This window comes from Argiope bruennichi, chromosome 9, assembly GCF_947563725.1.
Source record: "Argiope bruennichi chromosome 9, qqArgBrue1.1, whole genome shotgun sequence".
Classification (NCBI taxonomy): Eukaryota; Metazoa; Arthropoda; class Arachnida; order Araneae; family Araneidae; genus Argiope; species Argiope bruennichi.
Window position 1 is genome coordinate 89,089,757 of NC_079159.1, and position 24,237 is coordinate 89,113,993.

The 24,237-nt window shown below is 28.8% G+C and overlaps 1 protein-coding gene across 1 annotated transcript; it reads right to left on the reverse strand.

Moving 5' to 3' along the window:
• Positions 1-5,576: 5,576 nt before the first annotated feature.
• LOC129984098 (retinol dehydrogenase 13-like) lies at positions 5,577-21,298 on the reverse strand. The gene is made up of 7 exons (XM_056093879.1): positions 21,160-21,298; positions 17,887-18,042; positions 17,109-17,300; positions 14,924-15,082; positions 10,524-10,643; positions 8,565-8,772; positions 5,577-6,299 (listed from the first exon to the last, which is right to left on the reverse strand). The coding sequence occupies exons 1-7, from the start codon at positions 21,164-21,166 to the stop codon at positions 6,200-6,202; spliced, it is 942 nt and encodes a 313-aa protein (XP_055949854.1). The 5' UTR covers positions 21,167-21,298; the 3' UTR covers positions 5,577-6,199.
• Between the last annotated feature and the right edge of the window lie 2,939 nt (positions 21,299-24,237).

Consider the following 24,237-nt stretch of genomic DNA (forward strand, 5'->3'; position numbering starts at 1 on the left):
ATAAATCTAATTTTACAGAAATAACATTACTGATTATATGCTTTTGGACATAAAACATTGTTTTCATGAGTCAATTTTTCTGAAACAAGGCTCTTATAGATCATCTTAAGAGTTTGAAATTCTGAAAAAATTAGAATTCTGAATTATTTTTTTACTTTCTCGTTTACGTAGTATCAGAGAAAGTATCGTAATCGTCAAATAAATTAGAATTTGAGATTTTGACGATTCTCCGCGTTTTAGATCTCCCTGTGTTTGAGAAACACATTTTTGGTAAATGTTTGTCTGTAACTGTGACGAAGATAACTCAAAAACACTTTCGAATAGATTTTACATTAAATTTGCAGATATCTATCACATCTTGCGTAAAATCTGATCCAGTATAAATTAAAACGATAATTAAAAAATGAAGAGAGCTAGGTTGATGAAATTCAACACATATATTTAACATTTATAGTGTAGATAACTGTCAAATTTTAAGCCAAATCCATTGACGGGTTGACTGTCTGTCGACCTGTACTTTCAGAAATAATTAAACGCGATAGTTTAAAAACGCTATGACTTAAATATATGAAATTTGGTATGTAAATTTGTGATTACAAGTATAGTTTTGTGCTATATTTTTGCTTCAAACGACTGAAAAAAACCTGTGTAAAACACAAATTCGATTTTTTGGTACTATTAACGCATGTCACAGAATAATAACTCACTAAGTATGACCCGATAGATTCATTAAAAAATGTTAAACTCATATCAAAAGATAATATTTCGTAACTATTATACACCAGTTTCATGTAAGGCGTTCTATGATTTGACAAATTTATTAGAGAGTTGATGATGCGATAAAATTTTGGAAAGAGCATTTCCGTTGTTTTTTGAAATGGAAAATGAATTTTTGTTAGAAATCGTGTTTTAGGAACTCATTGCTCTGGACTGCTAAATAAATAAACTAAATATTAGATACATGAAAATTCTGGATTATTTACTTCGTTGAATAAGAAATTGAATTTTTATTAAGAAATGGAATTTTAAAAATTAAAGAAACGCTGAATCGTCTGCTTCATTAAATAACGAGTTGAACTCATGATACAAATTGACCTGATAATCCAAAAAAAAAAGTTTTGAATTATCAGGTTCGTTGAATAAGAGTTTGAACTCTTATCGTTCATTGAAAAATGAAGTAAGCTTTTGGTTATTTATTTCGTTTAAAAAACGGAGCGATATCGCAACAATTATTCTTTTCTACTCTTCAATAAGGAAGTGAGATCCTATCACAAATTGAAAAAACAAGTGACATCTAGATTATTTGAACGAAAAGTAATATGAATTTAATTTTTTAGATGTTGGTCTGAGATACAATACCACGATGAAAAATCATTTATGAACCATTAACGCAATAACAATTACAATGTTAATACTATTCCTTATTGCTGAAGCTTACTTTACATTTTCATTGCATTTTTCCAGATTCTTGAATTAATCTTTTCTTTGGTGTTAATAGTAATTGTTCCAAACTTTATCTCATTATTTTGTATATCACTGGACGTCATAGTGAGCCGATTCCTTCATGAATACCAAGGAAAATCTAAAAGGATCAATAATATTTCTTCGAAATATATCAGTTAATAGCAACTACTATCAAACAAGTTTAAGTCTCCCTGACTCTAAATACATATTATAAAACGAGAGGGGGAAAAAAAAGAGTTTATTTACAAAATATATTTGCAAGAATATTAGTAACATCGAACTCCATCTGTTAGAATGTTCTTACGGAGCGGGAAGCGAGTTGCCATTGGCAACGCTATGTTTAAACGTTGCCATTTCTTTCTGTGAAAGTAAGGCGAATGTTATTTCTGCACATCATTTATTTATCATTTCTCTGGTTATGTAGAATCGGTCGTTTAATTACCAGTATTCTTGCTATGCTGTCCAAAATTCACAGAACTGTTTGAAATTTTCTCAAGAATTTTATGAATTGCTTGAAATTTTACAATGTCTTTTATGATTTCATCCTTTTGTAAGTTATATTTACTTTTTTAAAGAAAAAGATATTTACTGTCTAGAATTTTGTTCCATTCTTTTCATATAAATCTTTGCATCTGAAATCGCCCGAGAAGGTAAAAAAGAAAAATTATTCAAAGTACTTCGTTTTGACTAACATTATAAAAGGAAGGTTAACGATTTAAGAAAATAATGCAAAGACATTTAATATTTTCAGAGCGGCTAATGTTAAAATCATGGGATATATTTTTCTGAAAGATTTCCTATATTCACGGCAATATTGATGTCATACAATTTATTGCTATGTCAATTAATTATGTAAAATTGTAGAAAAAATTAACGAACTCTTTATGATTGGACAACAAATTCAGAAATTAAGCTTTCAGTAGATTTTTAAAAAACAACTTCAGCCATGAAGTAACTACGATATATCAAAAATTCCCATTATCCCTAATAGACTAAAGAAACTAAGTCTTCCAGTTTAAGTTTTAATATTTAATCATTGCAAAGATTTTCATTTTTAGTTATGATGTAATTCATAAAAGATTCCTAGTATCCATACGTGCATCACCATGCAAATGGCAAAACATAATACCCAACGAAGATGCAATGCAAAAGATAATGAACCATTTTGTGAAACATTGTTGCCATAATTGGAATGGAAGATTCTGAAGAAAAGCCCCTTTCAACTCATAAATAGTAACGTACTGACCTACAGCCAGGAGAAAAATCCTAATAACCCTAAAAGTAGGGGTCAGTCGGCATGAAAACGAGATATTCTATTGCATTTTAGGGGTGAACGGAAGGGCTGTATTTCATTTGGCGCCAAAAGAACCGATTAAAAGTCTGATTTTGCTTTGTACTTCGATCTATGCCTGACACTCATATTTTGAGATTTTCTGATCAATTCTATCTCTTGTGGATATTCGTTATATATAATATATTTGTAAGAAATTCTGTGGATGACTGGGTAACCAATGTTGGACAGTATGTGTTATTCCAAAGATTGGGACAAATATTTCGTTAGTTCTTAAAAGAATATGAAACGAATAAATATCTTAGTTTTGCCAATTTATTGATTTTTTCATATTTAAATTTTTTGCTGAATTTCGTATTTCTATTTAGATTAAACAGTAACAGATTTATCATTAATTAAACAGTAATATTTTCTAATTTTTTGACCCTAAATTTATTATTTGAAACTATCATTTTCATCTAATTAAAAACTTAGAAATTCTAGTGTAAAATGAATCAAAACAAGAAATTCCAGCCTTAAAACAAAAGCTTTCCTCTCTAAAAATCGCATGAATCTTCAAGAGAATATCAAACTATTTTGCTATTATCCAGATTTTTATCTAATTGACGGCAACCTCAGGTCTTTAAAAAAAATTCAATACAAAAGCAGTCGAAGAAATGTTGTTGAAGGCTTTCTTGTGCAAGACATTATTTTCAAGCTTAAATAACGTGCAAGATATTATTTTCAAGCTTAAATAACGTGCAAAACATTATTTTCAAGTTTAAATAACAAGAAATGTTTATCTCCAATTTAATAACAAAATTGTATTAAACTGTCATATAAATACATCTGCATTATCACAGGCGAAATGAATTACTCGCCTAATGAAGCGCGTTTAGTTAGCCAAATGTTGTGATCAGTTTTAATACCCACTTTCCTCATTTCTCCTCCTCTTCTACATACGGCAACCATGTTCCAGGTTTTCCCCGTGACAGTAGGTCAGTAACCTTTCCGTGATGAGATACATTTTATACAAGGCTGACCAATTAAAGGAGGAGAAATCTTAAATATGGGAATGAGTAACTTCCGGAATGGTGGTTGGTTCTTACCATCCTGGTGGGTACAGAAATGGCAGGGGTTTGAATTAACTCATGCAATTGACAAGGCTTATCTTTTTCGGCACGGGTTGTATAGTGACCAAAGATGAGCCTAAGGACTCAACCATAGTTCCCGCATATTGCTGTCGCAGAACCAATTTCACATTTATGCAATAGATACTTAAAAAAAAAACCATTTTTAATATTGAAATTGTTAAATTGCCCATGTTCTTAGTTCGGATTAGTCTCCTCGCGTTACATCATTTTACTATAGAATATTATGTTTTATACTAATTAAATGTTTAGTCCCTTTTTGTGACCTTTGTTCATAATGTGATTTTGGTTTCAAGATTTCATTCTTACTCTATTATCGCAGAGATGTTGCATAGTATCTTCGCTGCATTGTTCGATTTTCTAAATATTACTGTGCCTTATCTAGAAGATAACTTTGTAATCTTATGCTTTTTTTGGAAGCAAAGTTGTTTTTTTTCCCAAGCTCCTCCAAGGACTGTTATGATCTGATACGACAGTATTAGATTTAAAACTCGAATCCAACAAAAATCTACTTTACTTATTACAGTGTGCTTATTGCTAATAAAAATTGATTTTATGTCCAGCAAATTTGCTTTTTTGAATCGGACCTTGAATAATGTTTGATTTCAATAAATTTGAAATATCAGGGATAAAAAATGCTTTTGTGTGGCTCTACCTGGATTTAGTATTCATATTTATGTAAATATTTTCAAAAATGTTTTGAGAAATTTAGCTTTTATGGAAACATTTTCATCACTGATGGCTTTAATTTTCCTATGAATAATAATTTTGATAATGTCAATTTTTCATCCCAATTATGGGATAAATATTTATTTTCATTAATCCTTATGAATTCCAATAGATTAAATCCCTTTTTAAATGATAAAAATAAATGATTTTATCTCATACTTGTGTTAAGAGTTTTCAGTCAGCCACCGTGATAAACATTTGATTTCTGAAGACAATCGTCAATCTGCATAAATATAATAGTTTGAGAAAAAGAAGTTTAATTAACGCAGTGTCAATTATGAATTCAATGCCAGGATGCATTAATATGCTATTTATTGAATTTCCAACAAAAGGTATGTGGATGAAACTGGTTTAATTGTAATCAAATTACAACATAACATTACTAACACATCTAAAGGTCGCGAGCATCAATATGGAACAATGATTAACTGTATTGTTACAATGGTTGCGTAAAAAATCAGTTTATATGTGTGTGTGTGTGCGCGTGTAAGGTTATTTTGGTTGAATCAGAGTGCAGGTTTGAAGACATAGACGAGACGTTGTATTTTTAATTTCATTTTATTCTCTCTTTAATATTCATCTTGGGAAAGCAATTTATTTACAAGTAGATGCAACGCGGCACAAAAGCAGAAGAAAAGAAGAGCACGAAACAAATAATCACTATTCTTATACAACATAGGATTTCCGACCACGTGTAGTTGGAATACGTATGTTGACCTTTGACACGGGCAACGAAAGTATCACTTTCATTTGATACGTAGTACTGATGGCGCATTAGTTTTGCAGAGGAATTAGTTAAACCAAAAGTGGAATTGGATCAAGAAATAAGAGAATATTTTTATATTGAAGTTACTACGGGCTAAATTAAGATAAAATCTTGAAAATTAATTAAATTGAAATTAGAATTAAAATATCATTACATACATATATATATATATATATATATATATATATATATATATATATATATATATACAGAGAGAGAGAGCGATATCTTGTTTCAACCTTGTACCTTGTTTCAACTATACCTGCTTTCAACGCCACATGTCAGTGATAATGTTAATTAAATTTGTAAATTAGTGGCATAAAAATTGCCTGATTTCTCAAACGTAAACGATAAAAAATGAAACGATAATAGACGAAAAAAAAAAAAACGAGGCCTCAAACGATACATTTATATCACAATCCGTCTTTCTTTTCATTTATTTTTAAAATCCGTCAGTCATTTTTGGGTCACCCGGCCTGTTTGTGAGTGCAAAACGTATCCACATATCCCTTTGTGCAAGGATCACTCTAATCAGGTTCTACCGCAAATTTTGTTTGTCATAACGTCATCCTGCAAATTTGTAGGTGAATATCAGGATCACAAAATACATATAATTATTGTAAATGAACATTCATTGATAAATGAACTTTCTACTGTATATTATAACATCATAAAATTAGTTTCTCATGCTCTTAAAACTCTTAAAAGTAATAACCTTTTTTTTTTTTTTTTTTTTTGTACTTTATTAGAAATGGGTTTTTTTAGTGTGGAAAATGCAATCATATACAAAATAATTTTCATGAAACTTTTTTTTAAATATCACAGTGCCTTGGCAATGAGATCTTCGCTGACGTCCCACAGTTTCCTGGCCAGTTTGTCGTCTTGAGCTTTCGAAGAAGCACTGATAACTGTGCAGTCACTGAAATTACAAAAAGCAAAGCTAATAAGCCAACATTAAAATAATTTATACTTGATATAACACAATATTATATACTTCTTTGACTAAACAATATACATTTTACTAAAAATATATAATGCAAGTTAGTTACTAGTATTATTTTGCCTCTGAAGTTTTGCTTATTCTTGGAATAAGAGAAAAATCGTTGAAAAATTTGAAAGAAATTGAAAATAAATGTGTTTTTTAGGTCTGAAACATTAAAATTTTAATAACTATTATTGAAGCACCTCTTTTCCCCCTTGAGCAGAGAGCGCCCCCTTGGGGCGTTTACAGACAAGCAGTTGAAAGGGAGACCTGCATCCTGAGGTCGACTTTTTCCCATGCGCAACCCTTGCGCTAACCCGACTGCTTTCGGTGGAAACGGTGGAATCCTTCCACCATAATGTTTCCTTAAACCAAATTGTCTATGTGTGTTTGTAAATTTTGTAGTGTAGCTGTGTTTGTGTGGATTAAAAATATTATATTTAAAACCGGGCAGATCATTAGAAAATCACAACGCACTCACTTTATTATTGTATTTATAATATAAAAAATATTTATTCCAAGAACCAGAAAATTTCTGGGAAACCCAATTACAGTTTGCTACCAAAATATGTCATTACAAACGGATTCTACTTGCGTTTCATATTCATTATGTCCTATTTTATGTTTCATATTCCTAATAGATATCAAATTTAATATTACAATGCTTTTTTAATTCAAATTTTTCTCATTTAAGGGTATAAAAAGCAGGAATGATACAAAAGCACTAGCACTGTAAGCATTTCCCGTCTATAGAAAATGCTGTTACAGATATGGTAAAATTAGCATTTTATTAAATTGAAATAAAAACGGTTGCCATTCTCTAACATAGATTAGGACTTCTTAAATTCCGAATCGCAAAGAAGAAGAATGGGATCGTGAAAACATTCAATATCAAAAAACAATAATTTTTGTTAAAATCATTTTATTTAAAATTATTTTAACCCGTATGTCATTATGAATATTATTAGGGTTTTTTTTTATTTATTTAATTTTTATCATTGAAGAATTTCGTTGAAATGTTTCAAGTAAAAAGAGCTCTTCAAGAAGTTTTTAATTGGGAAAAAAATCCACATGTCTTTAGTTTGAAACTACTTTTCAATCTAAAAAAAAATGAAAAGAATGAATTATTGATGTATGTGTAAAATTTAAACTAAAACAAAAAATTAATCCAAAAAATATTTAAGCTACAACGAATAATTAAATTTTTAAAAAAATTATCTGAACGCTATATTTATAAACAGATATAGTAAGGAACTTAAACTGCAACAAATATAGATACCTAATAAATTCAATTTCATCTCGCTTTTAAAATTCATTATTCTTCGGCCTCTTAAATTACTTTAATTTCTGAACTACACTGGCTTTGGTTTTCCCAACACTACTGATATTCTAATTAGTGCAACTTTAACTATCTAACATTGAACTGCCGTGTCATATGAAAATCAAAAATCACAAAAAAAGTTCTAAACCTAATGTTTTTCTGGGAAATGCTCGCTTTTTCTTCTTTGGATGCTACTCCGATGTCGCGAATGCTGCACTTCTCTTAAAACTGGCGGTGGCTCAGTTCCGAACACTCTCCGAAGTATTAAGTATCCAGCTTAGGCATCAAAATTAAAATAAAATGGTTTCTGAAGTACTGTATTTCTTTCAAGAAGTACCTATATTTCGAACATCATTTCCTTCTTTCATTTATATTTAATTTTACTATTTTGTTCAAGAAAATACTTTTGCAATAGAAGGAACCGAAAGAGAATTCTTCCGTCGAATATATTTCTATGATGAATATATTTCAAATATATTTCTATGCCAATCGAATATATTTCGATATATTTCTATGAGGAAAAAAAAAGAACAAAAGAATTCTCAGTATTAAATATAGCGGTACTATGAAAGGAAAGACTGTCCAGGGAATCCTCAGTACCGAATACAATTATATGAAGAAAGCAAAGAGAACCCAAAAATTCTCAACATTTATACTTCTACAATAAAAAAAATCAATGGAATTCTTAATATCACGATTTCATGATTCACGCCTAATAAAAAGAAGTGTAAACTTCGAAATTCACAATTTTAATGTTAAATGCATTCAAAAGAGTACATTATAATTCAGCTTGACGGCACAGGCTTTAGAATACTGAACATTCTTCGTTACTTCCTTTAAATACATTAATAATCTGTACCAATTGAAGTTAAATTACTTACCAATAATAATGGCCCGATTCATTTGCTAGTTTTTCTTCGACTGCGCAGTAAATAGTGGTCTGGGCTCCTATCATGGGACTCTTGAAAAGTAGACGACCATACATATCGTACAGCCACCCGCTGAATTTGCTCATTGAATACTCTATGTGTCGACCGAGACCTGTGTAAACGGCTCCGGGATGCAAGCAATACGTCGTCACTCCCGTACCTTGGAAATTAAAAAACTTAATAATACTCTAATACGTTATTATTTAATTTTACGTTATCTTTGTTTATATCTTCATTTGTCCTTCACATTTTTTTAATGTTACAAATATAATAAATTAAATGTGTAAATATTAAAATTAAAGTAAATGCAATAACAAATTCAATTCATTTCTTCCATTTTTCGGAAGACATAGTCGGTTACCACTTAATTTGAACTCTAAGGGTGGTCACATCACTGCGGAATACGGTACATAACCCCCTTTTTGTGTCCTTCTCACATATTCTCATACAATAAGTTAAAGGCGACTTTTAAAATTCGCTATAATTAGACAAAATATTGTACAATGTATAAACTGTTATCATTAGAAAGATATATATATTTTACTTTTAGAACGGTATGAAAGTCATTTTTGAAATCATTCTTTCGGAAGTTACTGGCGAAAAAGTGCCAATAAATGCTAAAAATTGATTCAATTTTCAAATAATTAAAACTTGAATATTTTTTGAAAAAGACTTAGAGTTGAGAAACTTCAGCTTCTTAATATTTATGTGGGGTATTTTATAGCTTTATGTTCAGCGGTCTATGCAATGCTTCTCTAAGAGACAAACTTTTATCTCTATTATTATTAGAGCTTGGATCGCTTTCCTCTTAAGGTCATCATTTTGTAAACAATACAAGACATGCCTATGCGATGTTTTACATATGGTATGTTCAATAAAGGAATGAAAATAACGAAATTTGTCAGAAATATCAGGGTGTCATTCCTTGATAACTTCAAAAATTAATAAAATTACAATGTATTTCATTCTTTTTTACTAAGACGAGCAATTATTTTTAAGTATTTTTAAAAATTCGTGCTTTTTATTTCATTTAGTTCCTATATAGAACATGAAACAAATAACCACAATTTCTCACAAGTGTCTAATTAAAAAAAAATCGTAACATTTCGTTCCTATATAGGACATGAAACAAATAGCCACAATTTCTCACAAGTGTCTAATTAACAAAAATCGTAAACTTAGACCACTTTGCCAGTTTTTGAAGAAAAAAAAGGGATATTTAATTTTTTTACCGAGTTACTGAAACCGACAATAAATATATAATTGACTTCCTGGCATAGAGATGACATTAAATGGTAGATTTTCTGCACATTTTAACCCCTATAAATTTTTTTAAAATAATTTATAAATTACTTCTGTATTGTGAATTCTATTTTTGCGATATTGAAACTCATTCTCTTGAAAGTGATCCACAATCACGCGTTTTGCTGTTTCAGTTTGACAAAATTGCTGCTTAAGAGTTTATATCCGTACATTAAATTAAAATCATTAAAATATTTTAGTTTTGATTATCAGGAATAGGAAATGCAGTTTTGGAAACTTACATTGTCCGTAAGCATATACGAGGTTTAATCTGCCCTGGTTAAAGGGGAGAAAAAGGGAAAACAAAGGCAAAACTATTTCATTTGGAAGAGTAAAGATGTTCATTAACAAAATACAGTATGAGATATTTCACACAAATTGGGGGCGGGGGGGTTGAAGAAAAAAATATCGCCAATACAAAAATGAAATGATCCAACAAGATTAAAATGATAATTAACAGAAAATTTTCAATCTTCATAACTGTTCAGTGTACGAAAACCACAAAACTACTCATAGTGATTTCTCTAACTCCTTTTTTTTTTTCATGTAATATATAATCAAGCGAACAACTCATAAAAATAATTAAAATAAAAAAGCATTGCATCTTACCTTTAAGCCTTTTAGCCAGTTCTCGTGTGAAAAGCACATTAGCTAGTTTGCTTCGAAAATAAGCTGAAGCAGGATGATAATTAGAATTTAAATTTATGTCGCTGAAATCAATATGGCCACCTAAAAATATTAAAGATTAAATTATTAAATAAAAGTCTTAATATGTTTTCCATACTCGTATGAAAAATTGTTTTATAATAAATGAATCGATTAGGTTACAAAAATAGAGGAAAAGAATTATAACATATAGCTTACCATAATAACATGAACGTTCTACTAATGATGATGATTGAGATTTTTTAAAAAACCAACTTATCATTTTATTTTAATCGCAAAAACATTGTTTTAAGTATTCAAAAGACTTTATTCATAAAGAGTTAAAAAATAAAGTAATTATGTAAAAAACTAACTTTCTTTTAAATTACCTAGGCATTTGCAATAGAAAATTATTTTTATTTCCACTAAACTGAAATTTTTCTTGAATATTTGCCCGATGGAAAGAAAAACTTATAAAAAATAATAAATAATTCCTCAGCAATATTTTCATTAAACTTTTATTTTTTGAGATAAATTATAGAATCTCAGCTAGTTGATAGCAAAACGTTGCCCATGACATAAAAGAGGTTATCAAAAAAAAAGCATCCATAGTAAAAAAGAAATTTATAAAAACGAAGTAAAACTAAACATTATTGGATAATAATATAAAAATATTATTTATATATCTATTTATAATTTTATTAATTTATTTTACTTGGCACTAGCATCGCCTGATAAACTAGAAACGATAAAAATCGAAACATATAATCGAAAATGAAGACAAATTAAAAAAATAAAGAACGAAACAATGAAATTAAGCAATGTTTTGCAAACGATAATATTAGAATCGACATTATAAAAAGATACATGTTCGGATTTTCGGATTGATTTAGTTTTTCGCCGAATCACTCAAAAAAATCTTTAAACTTAACAAGGAAACAACTCATTAATAATGAATCAAAATAGTATCATGATCTTTCCTGTTTAAAATTAGAGACAAATGTTCGAATAATAACCTCTAGAAATTCGAAAAAAATAATGGAATTAGAACGTCGGATAAAGAAATTTTAGTTTTCAAGTAGAAAATGTTTTCCAGAAACCATGAGTTTTTTTTAAAAAAAATTCAAATCCATTGAAATACATTACAGGTGCAAAGCATATTTCCTTAGAACAATTGTTTGCAATGTTTTATAATACGTTGTTAATATTATACAGTCGTTAAAATGATACTATATGTCTGTTCGTGTACAAATAATAAAATGCAAAAAGAATGTTGCCAACAAAATACAAAAAATTATTATTTCAACACGATTTCTTCATGAGAATTGATGCTTTTATAGATCATTATAACGACATAACGAAATATTATGATTTTATATAGTTTTAATTATTCGTAAAAAACATATTGAATTTGAAACATATTTGAAACATATTTGAAAACAGAGAATTTTGAATAGAAGTAGAAGGATTTACAAATAATGAACTTCGTCATTTGCTTGTCAAATGAGAAATTAGAGAAATGGCAATGACACGACATGAAAAATGGCTCATTTAATAAATAATGAACTAAATAACGGAAAATTGATTATTCACAGAAGGTATTTGAACATATTTAGAACATTTTTTTTCGGTTAATAATTTTTTAAAGGCAAATTTTTGGAATAATTATTTTGGCAACAGCATTTTTTTGAAATGAGAATTATCGTCTGCCACTTTTAACTTTATTTGTCTTTCAAAATATTACTTGTAAACAAGCTGCAAATTGAAGGATATATTTCTGTGCGTTCCGGAGAGAAATATTCTTGTTCCATATTTCACAAATTTGTGAAATGCATTTTATTAGAGTTTCTAAGTTCAGAATAAGCAGTATTATAAATCGGAAAGAGAAAAACCATCAATAATTTCTTCTTCAAGAAAAGAAGATTCTAAACGACTTCACGAAAAAGGTGAGTATTATTTCGAATATTTTTGAGGTGAAATTGCCGGTAACAAGAAAAAATTATTAATAGAATTATTTCTAAAGTCTTTAAAAATTATTAATTGAATTATTTTGAATTATTTCTATTAACTCTTTAAATACATCTGTAGCAACAATAAGTAAAAGAAGAAACTAAAATTTATAACTTAAAAAAACTAAAAATAAATGCAATATTTGCTGGCTTATGCCTAAGAATACAACTCAACTCAGAATAATTCGCAGAAACCTGTATGAACAGTATTTAACAGGAAATAAATGGAACAACAGTGTGATCCTCAATGATGCATTGATTTGCTTAAATTACTGAAACAAAAATAAGGCCCATTTACTATAGAAAACAAAGAGAGAAAAATATACAAACTTCATTCGTCCATGCAAAGAAAATTTCAATAAGGTATTTATGATTATTCCAGGTTTGTCTTACATAACAAATTTAAAAAAGTGTTAAAACCAACTCAACGTACTATCAAGTGAAATGTATTAACTGATATTTATAGAGGAAATTCCATATCTTTATCTGAATGCTTTAGAAAGAGTAAAACTTTATCAATGCAGAACTACAAGTCATACTTTAAAAAGGCACCACTGCACTCCGTGAAAAACTGAACACTGGTGCAGTCATTGCATATATATATACTAGCCGCCTTTGGCGACCAGCCGGTTCGCCAATCTTAAAGTTCGTTAAAATTTTAATGATTAAATATTTTATGCAATTCCTATTTTAATAGCTTCTTCATCAAAATATTTTAAAACTTCAAATTTTGATAATCATATAATTCTCGCCTTCAGTCATAACGTAATATGTATCTCTGTAATTTTCTGTTAGTTCTCGTAGAATTTATATTATAAATTAAAGTGGAAAGGATTAATCTGCAATTAATATAATAATATTTTTTACTGAAACAAAGTAATTTTTTGTAATATGATTACTGAAAACAGTCACTGAGCGTTTAAACTTTATGGGCACTAAAGAATATCTTTCCTAATTTATGTAATATTTCAAGAATTTGTCAACAAAATTTTCTCAAATTCATCATGAACAGATCGATTCATTAACAATGTTTAAATTTAAATGCATCAAACACCAAGAAAATAAACAGAATCGTTTAAAATAATCGGTCGAAACCAGGTTAAAAAAATTACTTAAAAAACGATTAATTTAAACTAACATAAATAAAATTTAATTACAAAAGCATACAACTAACCTAAAAATAATTTAAATCGAGTCCGCTTCCGTTGCAATGTAAACAATCAGAATACAATGCGCATGCATGAATTTTCAATGCCAATTACGGTAACGCAAATGCGTGATTTTTTCTACGCCAGTTGGTGTAACGCTATGTAGATTGAAATTTTTAATTTCCTTTAATCTGTTTTATTTTAATTCAAAAGTACTTCAGAATGAATCTGAAAGATCGATTCATTAACAATGATTAATTTTAAATGCATAAAACATTAAGAAAATAAACAGAATCGTTTGAATTAATCGGCCGAAAAATGTTGGCCCTAACCTTATTTTTTAATTAATAATTAAAATTCTAATTAAAAATTCAAAAAAAAGTCTATCCTATCTTTTAAGTTAGATCAAACTGCATACGGTGTGCAAATTTGATTAAAATCGGTTAAGTAGTTTAGGAGTCCATCGCGGACAAACAACGTGACACGTAATTTATATATATATATATATATATATATATATATATATTTGGATGCAACATTTAAATAATTTTCTAATATAACAAAAAGCTAAAAATTTTATACACATAGATTTTTTCAGAAACAAGGGATTTCAAATCATTTACTTCAGTACAAATTAATCTCCAAAAAAATTCTAAATTTCTTATTTATTTTTTTAAACTAATGTTTGCCTTAAAAACGTATTCTGATTTATATTATTGTGAATAAGAAATTAAATTTTTGATAAAAATAAAATTATGCTAAAACCATGAAGCTCAAAAAACAAGACCACTTGTTTGTTGAGGTTTTCGCCTATCGCTTATTACAATTCTTTTCCTTGACCCATCACAAATGCTTATTTCCATGTATTGATTTTGCTTATACACATTTATATTCATCGAAGAATTATTTAAAAAATTTCATACATTTTTGAAACCTATTCATTTAAAAATATTACATTACTTAAAAATTACATATTAAATATTACACTTTTCCTTAATGGTAAATATGTCACATGTGTAAGAATCCTTAACTTCGTTCTAGAGCAACAATTGATTTCCCAATCTATCAAACCAACATGCTTCAGATCTAGTAATGAAAAACCAATTCTCGGCTATTGAATATGTTTTGCCATCATTTTTTATATTTATTCTAAAGGACTACAATATATTTCATTTAAGACTATTATGAGTTATGAAAATACTCTTACCTATGTGACCAATTGAGGAGACGTTGATGATTCTCGCTGGTGCAGAAGCTTTTATTCTGTCCAACAGGAGATGTGTGAGGAGGAAGTGACCCAGATGGTTGACACCAAACTGCAATTCGTACCCATCCTCTGTCAAGGACTTGGGACATATTCCCACAGCTGGAAATCAGTTACGATATATGATTCGGAATATCCTTGAAATGTAATTTAAGTTTGGAAAAAAAAAATAAGAAGAAATCGTTCAATACTTAGAGCTATAGTGTAAGTATGATCATGTGTAAACCCACCACGATAAATGAATTCGATCGTTACACCCTAAAATGATCGGTTTGCCAGTGGTAATTGCTTCTGGAATGGTATAAAATGGAAAGTTGGATTCTTAACCCCCCTCTTCGAATTTCCATACTTCCGCGTCGTCTGGAAGGGATAATCAGTATGCAAGTAGTCCAGCAAGTCCCAGAATTAGGGTACTTTCAAGAATGAGTTGCCCGTTCTTTAGCAAACCGATGATTGAGTATTTCTCATGAATTACCTGCTTACAGGCAAGTCTCTGCTTTTATCCTCACGTATGACAGGAGCTTAATTGTAAGGAATAATTCAACCGAATACTTCTGCGATGTATCGAATCACAGCAATCCAAAAATAATAAAGGAGAAAAATAACTTCCTGGAAGTTATAAAACATTGATCCTTGGCTACAAAATGCTTTTATTGCGATATATAGTATGCCCAAACGAACTTTCAATCTAAAATCTGAGTTCAAGCATATCCTTTACGTGGTCTAAGTCCAGTACTAATTACCTACCTTTTTTGGAAATATTCAAAAAACATTAAAAAAAATCAGAAAAATCGGATATTTTTGATTGTAAAAATGTACCCGGATATAACATATCAACGGAAAAAATCTCTGTAAAACTATTGTTACCATCCTATATTTAGTTCTCAAAACACAAGTTCTATAAACTACTAAAAATATTGCATAGCAGTATAGATGTACTTACGTCACAACATGTATTTGATTGATTTAAGGTATACGACTAAGCTGAAAACATGAATTTTTGTAAAAATTCGCATTTTTATTTTTTGCCATTTCGAAAATAGGTATATTTCTATTTCCAATTATATCTTTATTTTGTCTCTATATCAATTAGAAGCCAAGTTATAATGTGATGTAAGTGTACTTATTTATAAACATTTAAAAATTTTGAATGCATTTTCTGAAGAACGAGGTTTTTTTCCCCATAACCATCATATCTCAAAAAATAATCAAAATATCTTAATGAAATGTATAATCAGTGTTCGTTATTATATTATTTAGAATGTAATAAACTATGGAATTGATGTTGAATGTTCTTGAAATTGATTTATGATTGTTTAATGTAAATATTGTTGAAAAAATTACAAAATTTCATAGATAATTTCATATATTTCAAACAAAAATTTTATTTTTGAATATAATTCGTAGATAATAGCTGGTAACACTCTAAGATATGTTACACATGTAATGTTTCAAAATGCAAAATTGTAACAATTTTCTTCTCTAGAACAATCCTGGTTTTTGTAAATAAATGCTAAAATTTGCATTAAAATAGGCTTTTTCTTTAAAATCTACATAAATATTTAAATAATTTTCACTTCTATTCATTCATTTTTATATTAGTAAAAAAAACCATCAGATAAACATTAAAATATTGTTCTTTTTTTAAAAAAAAAAAATATACTCTCAGAACTTAATCAAATACCTTAAAATTAAACTAAAAATTTCAATGCCATATATTTCGCATTTCTGTTCATAATTAATATCACATCCTTTTAGTCATCAGGATTTATGTTTCATAGATTTAGTATTAACAATGAATTCAGAAAAATATTATAATATGTTTATGTAGAAACTTCTCATTAAGTTATTGTTTTTCTATGCAATATATATTTAATGTTTCTTAAAATTTTAAGCCATTGTATCAATAGCCCTACCTACATTATTTATGAGTATGTCCATTGACGAGTATTTAAATATTTATTTAAATTGCCCATATATCGGGCTTCAAAAATTAGAAAACAAGAAACAAGTAAGGTGCAGTTAAAATGTGCTACGTTTCGCATAAGTGCAGTTAAAAATAATTTACCATAACAGTGTTTAAACTATGGTAATACTTTTATGAAAATTAATAATAAATTTTGCTTACCTGCATTGTTGATCAGTATGTGTATGTAAGGTTCGTTTTCGAGCACGTTTTGAGCGAAACTCTTGATGGAAGCGAAAGAGGCAAGATCGAGGCGCTTTACAACCAAATTGGGCTTCCGTATTTTATCAGAGATGTCCTTCACAGCTTCATATCCTTTCTGGACGTCTCTGCAAGCGAGGATGACTTTGGCACCTGTTAGAAATAAATGTGCACATTACAATTGATCGATTTTGAGATATTTCATTAAAATTCATTCGTTACTTTTGAAGTCAAAAGAAACCAGCTTAAAGCGTGAATATATTTCTTACAAGAAATTGAAGTTGAATATGTACAAAATAAACATCACTAATTTAGAGGATTGTGATGGGACTTGTGGGAGGACTAGTCCAATTAACATGAAATTCAAACAACAGTTGATATAATAACTATTTATTAAATCTAAATTTCCAGAGCGAGCTCTCTGAACACATCTTCCGCAAGAGATTCATTCCTTGAGCTTTGTCTTTCAAGAAAGACTCTACTGTCATAATAAATTTTCCAGGAAAATATTCTGATCTCAATTTTTAATGGAAATAGGGCCATAATTATTGTGTTTTCCTGTGCCTCCATTTTTTTGTTGCGAAATTCGTCACCAAGTAGTCCAATAATCGCTAAGTTTCGGAAACATTAAATCATCCATTCAACATCTATTAAGAATCTTTATAATAAGACTAGAATAACAGAGAGCTGGTTTTAAAGACTTATGTCATTTAGTATATGTAAATAAAATCCAATTTACCCCTTGAGGCGAGATCCAGTACTGTTTCTTTGCCAATGCCAGTGTTTCCTCCGGTGACGATGACTGTCTTACCATTCAGTCGAGCGGTGCTGTGACATTTCCGCCCGAAAATGAAACCACGGGCATAAATGAAGAGAGCATATAAGAAGTCGAGTACTGAAATAAAGAAAACATGGACTTTGATAATTAAAGAATTTAGCTGTTAGAAGAGATAAACGAAATTAATATCATGAGCATTCTGGATTTATTTTCTTCTGCCTCAGCTTTCTAATCTCATTTGCTTCCGTTTAATAAATAAATGAGACCAAGTTTCATACATTCAAGATTATATTATTTAATTGTCAACATTATTTATTCTTACTCATCATATAAATCACATAAAATGGTGTAACGTTAGGGTGAAAGTACAAAGGGAATATAAATACCGCGCGTGTTAGTATTTTTTTTTTTTAAAACGCCCCAGTTATCAGATATTCGATAATAGACATATGCCATTTCTCAAATCTAGATATTCTGAAGCGTAGACAGGGCATTATTTATTTTTCGTTTTGGAAATGTTCTATCAAACAGATTCCATTTAGAATCCATAGAATGTGGGTATTTATGGATATGCAGTTTTCGTATAAAGTCTTTCAATGGTTTAATTTTAGTTTATTAGCTTAATAAATAATAATTTGATGCCCGTTTTAGGATGGATGAAGTTTTATAAACGTTTTTAAAAAATTATTTTAAGAAATTGCTGAAATTTCGTCTTTATGGAAAAATGTGTATCGGAAAATGTTAAATTTTGCAAATATAATGGAGGGTATAAATCGGTGATTCCAGAGCAATTATCAGAAAAACATTAATCGAATTATATTCTATTTTTAAAAATATTATATGCAAATGGGTAAATTATCAGGTAAGTTATTTAAAAAAAATAATAACAAAAAAACTGATGTATTAAGTGTCTCTATTTGTAACACTAGATATTTGTGTTTTCCTTTCATTTTTACTTTTTCGCATACGGAATGTAAAAAGAGAAAGTATGGTAATAAAAAAATCCGAATTCGAGATTTTGATGACATTTCACGGTATAGAATTCCCAAAGTCCGAAGAAAGAATATTTTTGGGAATTATGTCTGATTATGTGTACGCCTTTGAATATAGCTAAAAAACCTTTTGAATTAGACTTGGGAAATTTGTTGCATAGATTTCATACAAAATTTGCAGATTTTTATTAGATTTTGAACGAAATCCGTTCTGATTAAGTGTGTCTCTCCTGCAGTTTCAATACAGGTGAACTCGCTAATTACAAAATTTAAAGAATTACGTAAATGCAATTTGATACATGTTTGGTTTAATATCTAAAATGCAGATTCTTAGTAAATTTGCAAACAAATCCTTCTAAGGCTTGACCTTCTGTCCATCTAAACTTTGTTATACATGTATATACAACAACTCAAAAACGAAATAACGTAAATAAATGAAATTTGGTACACCATCTAATGATTATAATTGTTGTTGTATGGCAAATTTTAGTTTCAATTGGTCGGAAAAAAGATATCCAGAATACATATTGGATTTTCGAATGCCTATGTGTTAAGCTACACCCCATGGATAAATAGCCAAAGATTGTAAGACAGTTACAAAATAAAAATGCTAGATTAGCGCCACTGATTTATTTTTCATAACTATTATTCGCCAATGATATGCAAGAAATTCGTAGATTTATTGAAAGTAATATTAAAGATAAGGATAAGAATTTTATTAGAGAGTATATCCGAAATTTTGGGAGACTAGCTTTAATATTTATTATTGGAAGATTTTTATATTACTTCATTATTACTTAATGATGTTGCAATATCCAATAAACGAAATAAGAAATAACTGAATAAGAAATTAATAATGAGCAAAGAGAATGAGTGTCAATTTTTCTCATCAGTAAAAGGCAGATGTTTACAAAGGCTACAAGTCGAACGCTTCGCGAGTCGCTCGGCAGCTATTCGATGAAATTATATTCGCAACATAATTGATTGTGTATCATGGTAAAGTGGGCAAACCATCAATATCGCTTATATGTCGCCAATGTATGCCTTTGCAATTATATCTTCTTGCGAATAAAATTATTCGATTCCACGATTTTTTCGGATGTTTCATTATGCGGGGGAAAAAGCCATTTCTTGCATTAATTAAAAATAAGAATATCTTTTTATTTGCACTAATTTAATTGCATTAAAATCTTTTCTAGAATTTTAACAAATTTTTAAATATTTTACTTTGAATTTGTAATAACAATATCAATATTTCAATAAAAATCAAACTAATTTTAGTGTTTTATCAAATTATTTTATATCGTATATTCTCTTAATTAAAACTTTAGTGCTTTCTTAGCCAATTTTAACTAATGCCAAATTTAAAAATATAAAATTTAAAATATAATTCTCAACTTAATCTCATTGAATGAAGTTATATTTTTAATTCTTCTGGCGCGTTTCTTATAATAAAATAATTATTACCACCAAGTACAAATTGATATCATTTACATTCTTACATGCGCGAAGTATGTAAAGGAAAATTACTGCAGCCGTCAAAATTTTATAAATGAATCCTCTAGGCATTAAATTATTTGATCGAATAAATCCAAAGTTTGAAAGTTATTTTTTAAATGAATAAACCGAGTTTATTTGCAATTAATTTAATATTTAAGAACATTTTTCCCATAGTATTTTAATAATAAAAAATTATATAAATATGAAATATCTGATTCTAAACTGAAAATGAAAATTGAATAAAGTCGATTTGGTCTTTTAGAGAGTTAATTTTAAATTAAAGCATTCTACTTTCATAAATTTCTTTCTTTCTACGAATACAAAATTTAAATGTGTGAATAATTCTATCTCTATAATTAAATTAATTTAAATAATAATGAAAAAGATAAAAGTTATGATTAATTAGATTATAGCAAATTTTAAGTTAGAATAATTTAATAGATTAACGAATACGTGTTTTTTTTATGAAGAAAACTATTATACTAACTATTATTTAACTATTTTACTAACTATTTTAGAAACTATTACATTAAACTATTGAATTTAAAAACTTTAATAGCTCTTTATTTCGAGTCTAAAATGAAGAAATCTTCAACTCAAAAAAGAAAATCAGAAAAAGAAAATCATTCATCATTATGACATAGTGCACAATATAAAGTTAAATTTTCTGAATCTTTCGTCAATATCAATTTTTATTTTAAAATTGCAATAATAAGTTCGTATTTAAAAAAAATTACGCTACCTGACATTTTGATCTCTTCTGTTCTCTTCCGAAGTTTACTGATTATTTGTTAGAAATCTTTTATGGATTAAAGGAGAATACTGATTATTTCACGTGAAGATTCGATTACATGTTTTATCTGTTATCAGTTACAGGCAGAATTAGGGGCATACTGAATAATCCGAAATGTTTTTATTGTTGTCCATAATCAGTTAGAGAAAGATATTAAAATATGAATTGATCAAACTTTAACAAAAGTTTGAGATAAGTATTAAGATAATCTAATAATTTTATTTTGATCCTAATTTTCGTATCTAATATCTTAAATATTCAAATAATACAAAAGAAATAATTTCAGTTTAGGATATTATTTGGTATTCTTCAATGACAGAAATTTTCATTTTCATGTTTCTTAAATATAAATAAAGCATCGTAATGGTTTAGAAAAATTTCCTTATTTCCTTAAAAGAAATAAAACTTTCCTTATTTTCTTAAAAGAAATGTTTAGAAAATTTTCGTTATATTTTTATAAACATCCTATCATACATTTCCCTTAAATACCTGTCTTATGAATTTAAAAGGAAGCTAAATTAGTTGAAAAAGGAATTGGCCAGTAACTAAGGAATCTATGTTTTCTGGTGAAAATTCCTGATAGTGTGATTGACTTCTATCACCACCAGCAGTATTTCATATAGAGAATGTTTCAGAAGAGATGGATAAAGGAAAAGAAAGAAGAAAGGGAAGAATTGTTTTTCCGGAGGAGTAAAAGAAAAACGGAAGGGAGAAAAGAAAAGAAACTCTTCTGATTTTACAAATTTAATTTTTACACAAATCTTTAAATAAGATTTTTTTAAGACGATAATTGACAGAATAATTTTACCCCCTTTTTACTTTCTCCTATATGTAGTGTAGAAAAAGTATATTAATTGTCAAAAAACTGGAACTCGAGATTTTGACGCATCTCCACATTTTATACTACCCCGAATTCGAAAAACATATTTCTGAAAAGTGTCCGTCTGCCAGTCCGTCTGTGTCAAAAATACTTCAAAATTGCTTTGAGTTAGACTGTTTAGATTTGGTATTGACACCAAATTTGCAGGTTTCTGTCAAATGTGTATAATCTGTTCAGAGGAGGTTCTTCTGTCCAGTCGTTGGAATATAAGTTAACACGATAATTATAAAATGAAGAGAGCTAAATAGATAAAATTCGGTACATATTTAACGTCTATAGTGCAGACACCTGTCAAATTTTGAACCAAATCCAACTACGGATTGACAGTCTGTACTTTCAAAAAAATGTTAACTCGCCAATTCAAAAATGCAATACTTAAATTTATCAAATTTGCTATGGAATTTTGTGATTACAAGTACATTTGCTTTGTGTCAAATTTCTATCTCAATCGATTGAGAAAAACGTGTCTAAAACACAAGTTGGATTTTTAAAATTATTTTTTTAATTAAAGCATACCGCGGATTAATCGCCAAATAACTCGCCATGGCAAACTGAGTAAAAATGCTAAATTCATGCCAAAGATTAATATTTCGTAATTACTGTATGTCAGTACCATGCAAGGTGACCCGTTATCTAGGTGTCCCGCTTTCGAATCCCGGTTCGGGCATGGTTGTTCTTCATCTATGTTCTATCTGTGAGGTGTGTGAATGTGCCCCCCCCCCTCCTGTAAAAAGAAGTTGTGCAAGCGATTGTGTGTGGGTTTCATGAGCTAGAAGTCAGACTTCTGCCCTCGGGTGCTCAGAGGTCTTTACCCTCAGAAGCTACTGCAACCCCTTTCCGTTTAAAGCGGACACGGCATCATCATCATCTGAATCACACTTTGAATCAAATCGGTTTACAGGCTGATCATCTGACGATGTGTACATTCATATGCACGCTAATTCGATCATTTAAAAAATTAGTTAAAAAATTATCAACTAAGATAAATAAAATTTGGTATACGATATTTGCTACTAAAATTTTATTTCTGTGTTTTATTTTGGTTGTAAAAAAAGAGAAGAAATCATTTCTAAAATGCATATTTCGTTTTCTTCCTTCGATTATTCATGAGCAAAATGCTTTGGAATTATAAATTAAAGTGGAAAGGATTAATCTGCAATTAATATAATAATATTTTTTACTGAAACAAAGTAATTTTTTGTAATATGATTACTGAAAACAATCACTGAGCATTTAAACCTTATGGGCACTAAAGAATATCTTTCTTAATTTATGTAATATCTCAAGAATTTGTCAACAAAATTTTCTCAAATTCATCATGAACAGATCGATTCATTAACAATGTTTAAATTTAAATGCATCAAACACTAAGAAAATAAACAGAATCGTTTAAAATAATCGGTCGAAACCAGGTTAAAAAAAATTACTTAAAAAACGATGAACTTAAACTAACATAAATAAAATTTAATTACAAAAGCATACAACTAACCTAAAAATAATTTAAATCGAGTCCGCTTCCGTTGCAATGTAAACAATCAGAATACAATGCGCATGCATGAATTTTCAATGCCAGTTACGGTAACGAAAATGCGTGATTTTTTCTACGCCAGTTGGTGTAACGCTATGTAGATTGAAATTTTTAATTTCCTTTAATCTGTTTTATTTTAATTCAAAAATACTTCAGAATGAATCTGAAAGACCGATTCATTAACAATGATTAATTTTAAATGCATAAAACATTAAGAAAATAAACAGAAAATAAACGATTAATCGGCCGAAAAATGTTAGCCCTAGCCTCATTGCTGTTGGGAAAAAAAACTGAAGCCTTACTCATTTGGCGGTGGGGAAAATGAAAGGATTTTTTGGCGGGAAAGTTAGGTTTAAATTAATAATTAAAATTTCAAAAAAGGGACCCCAGGTGCACATTCCCGACCTCCAAAGTATACACGTACCAAATTTGGTAGCTGTAGGTCAAATGGTCTTTTCTGTAGAGCGACAACACACACAAACGCACACATTGAGCTTTGTATATAAGTATATATATATATATATATATATCAACAAAACTCCATTGCAGCTGTAAAGAAATTTCGTCTTATGAAGCAGATACGAAGAGGTCCAATGTATCTAGGTGTCCTACGTAAGAT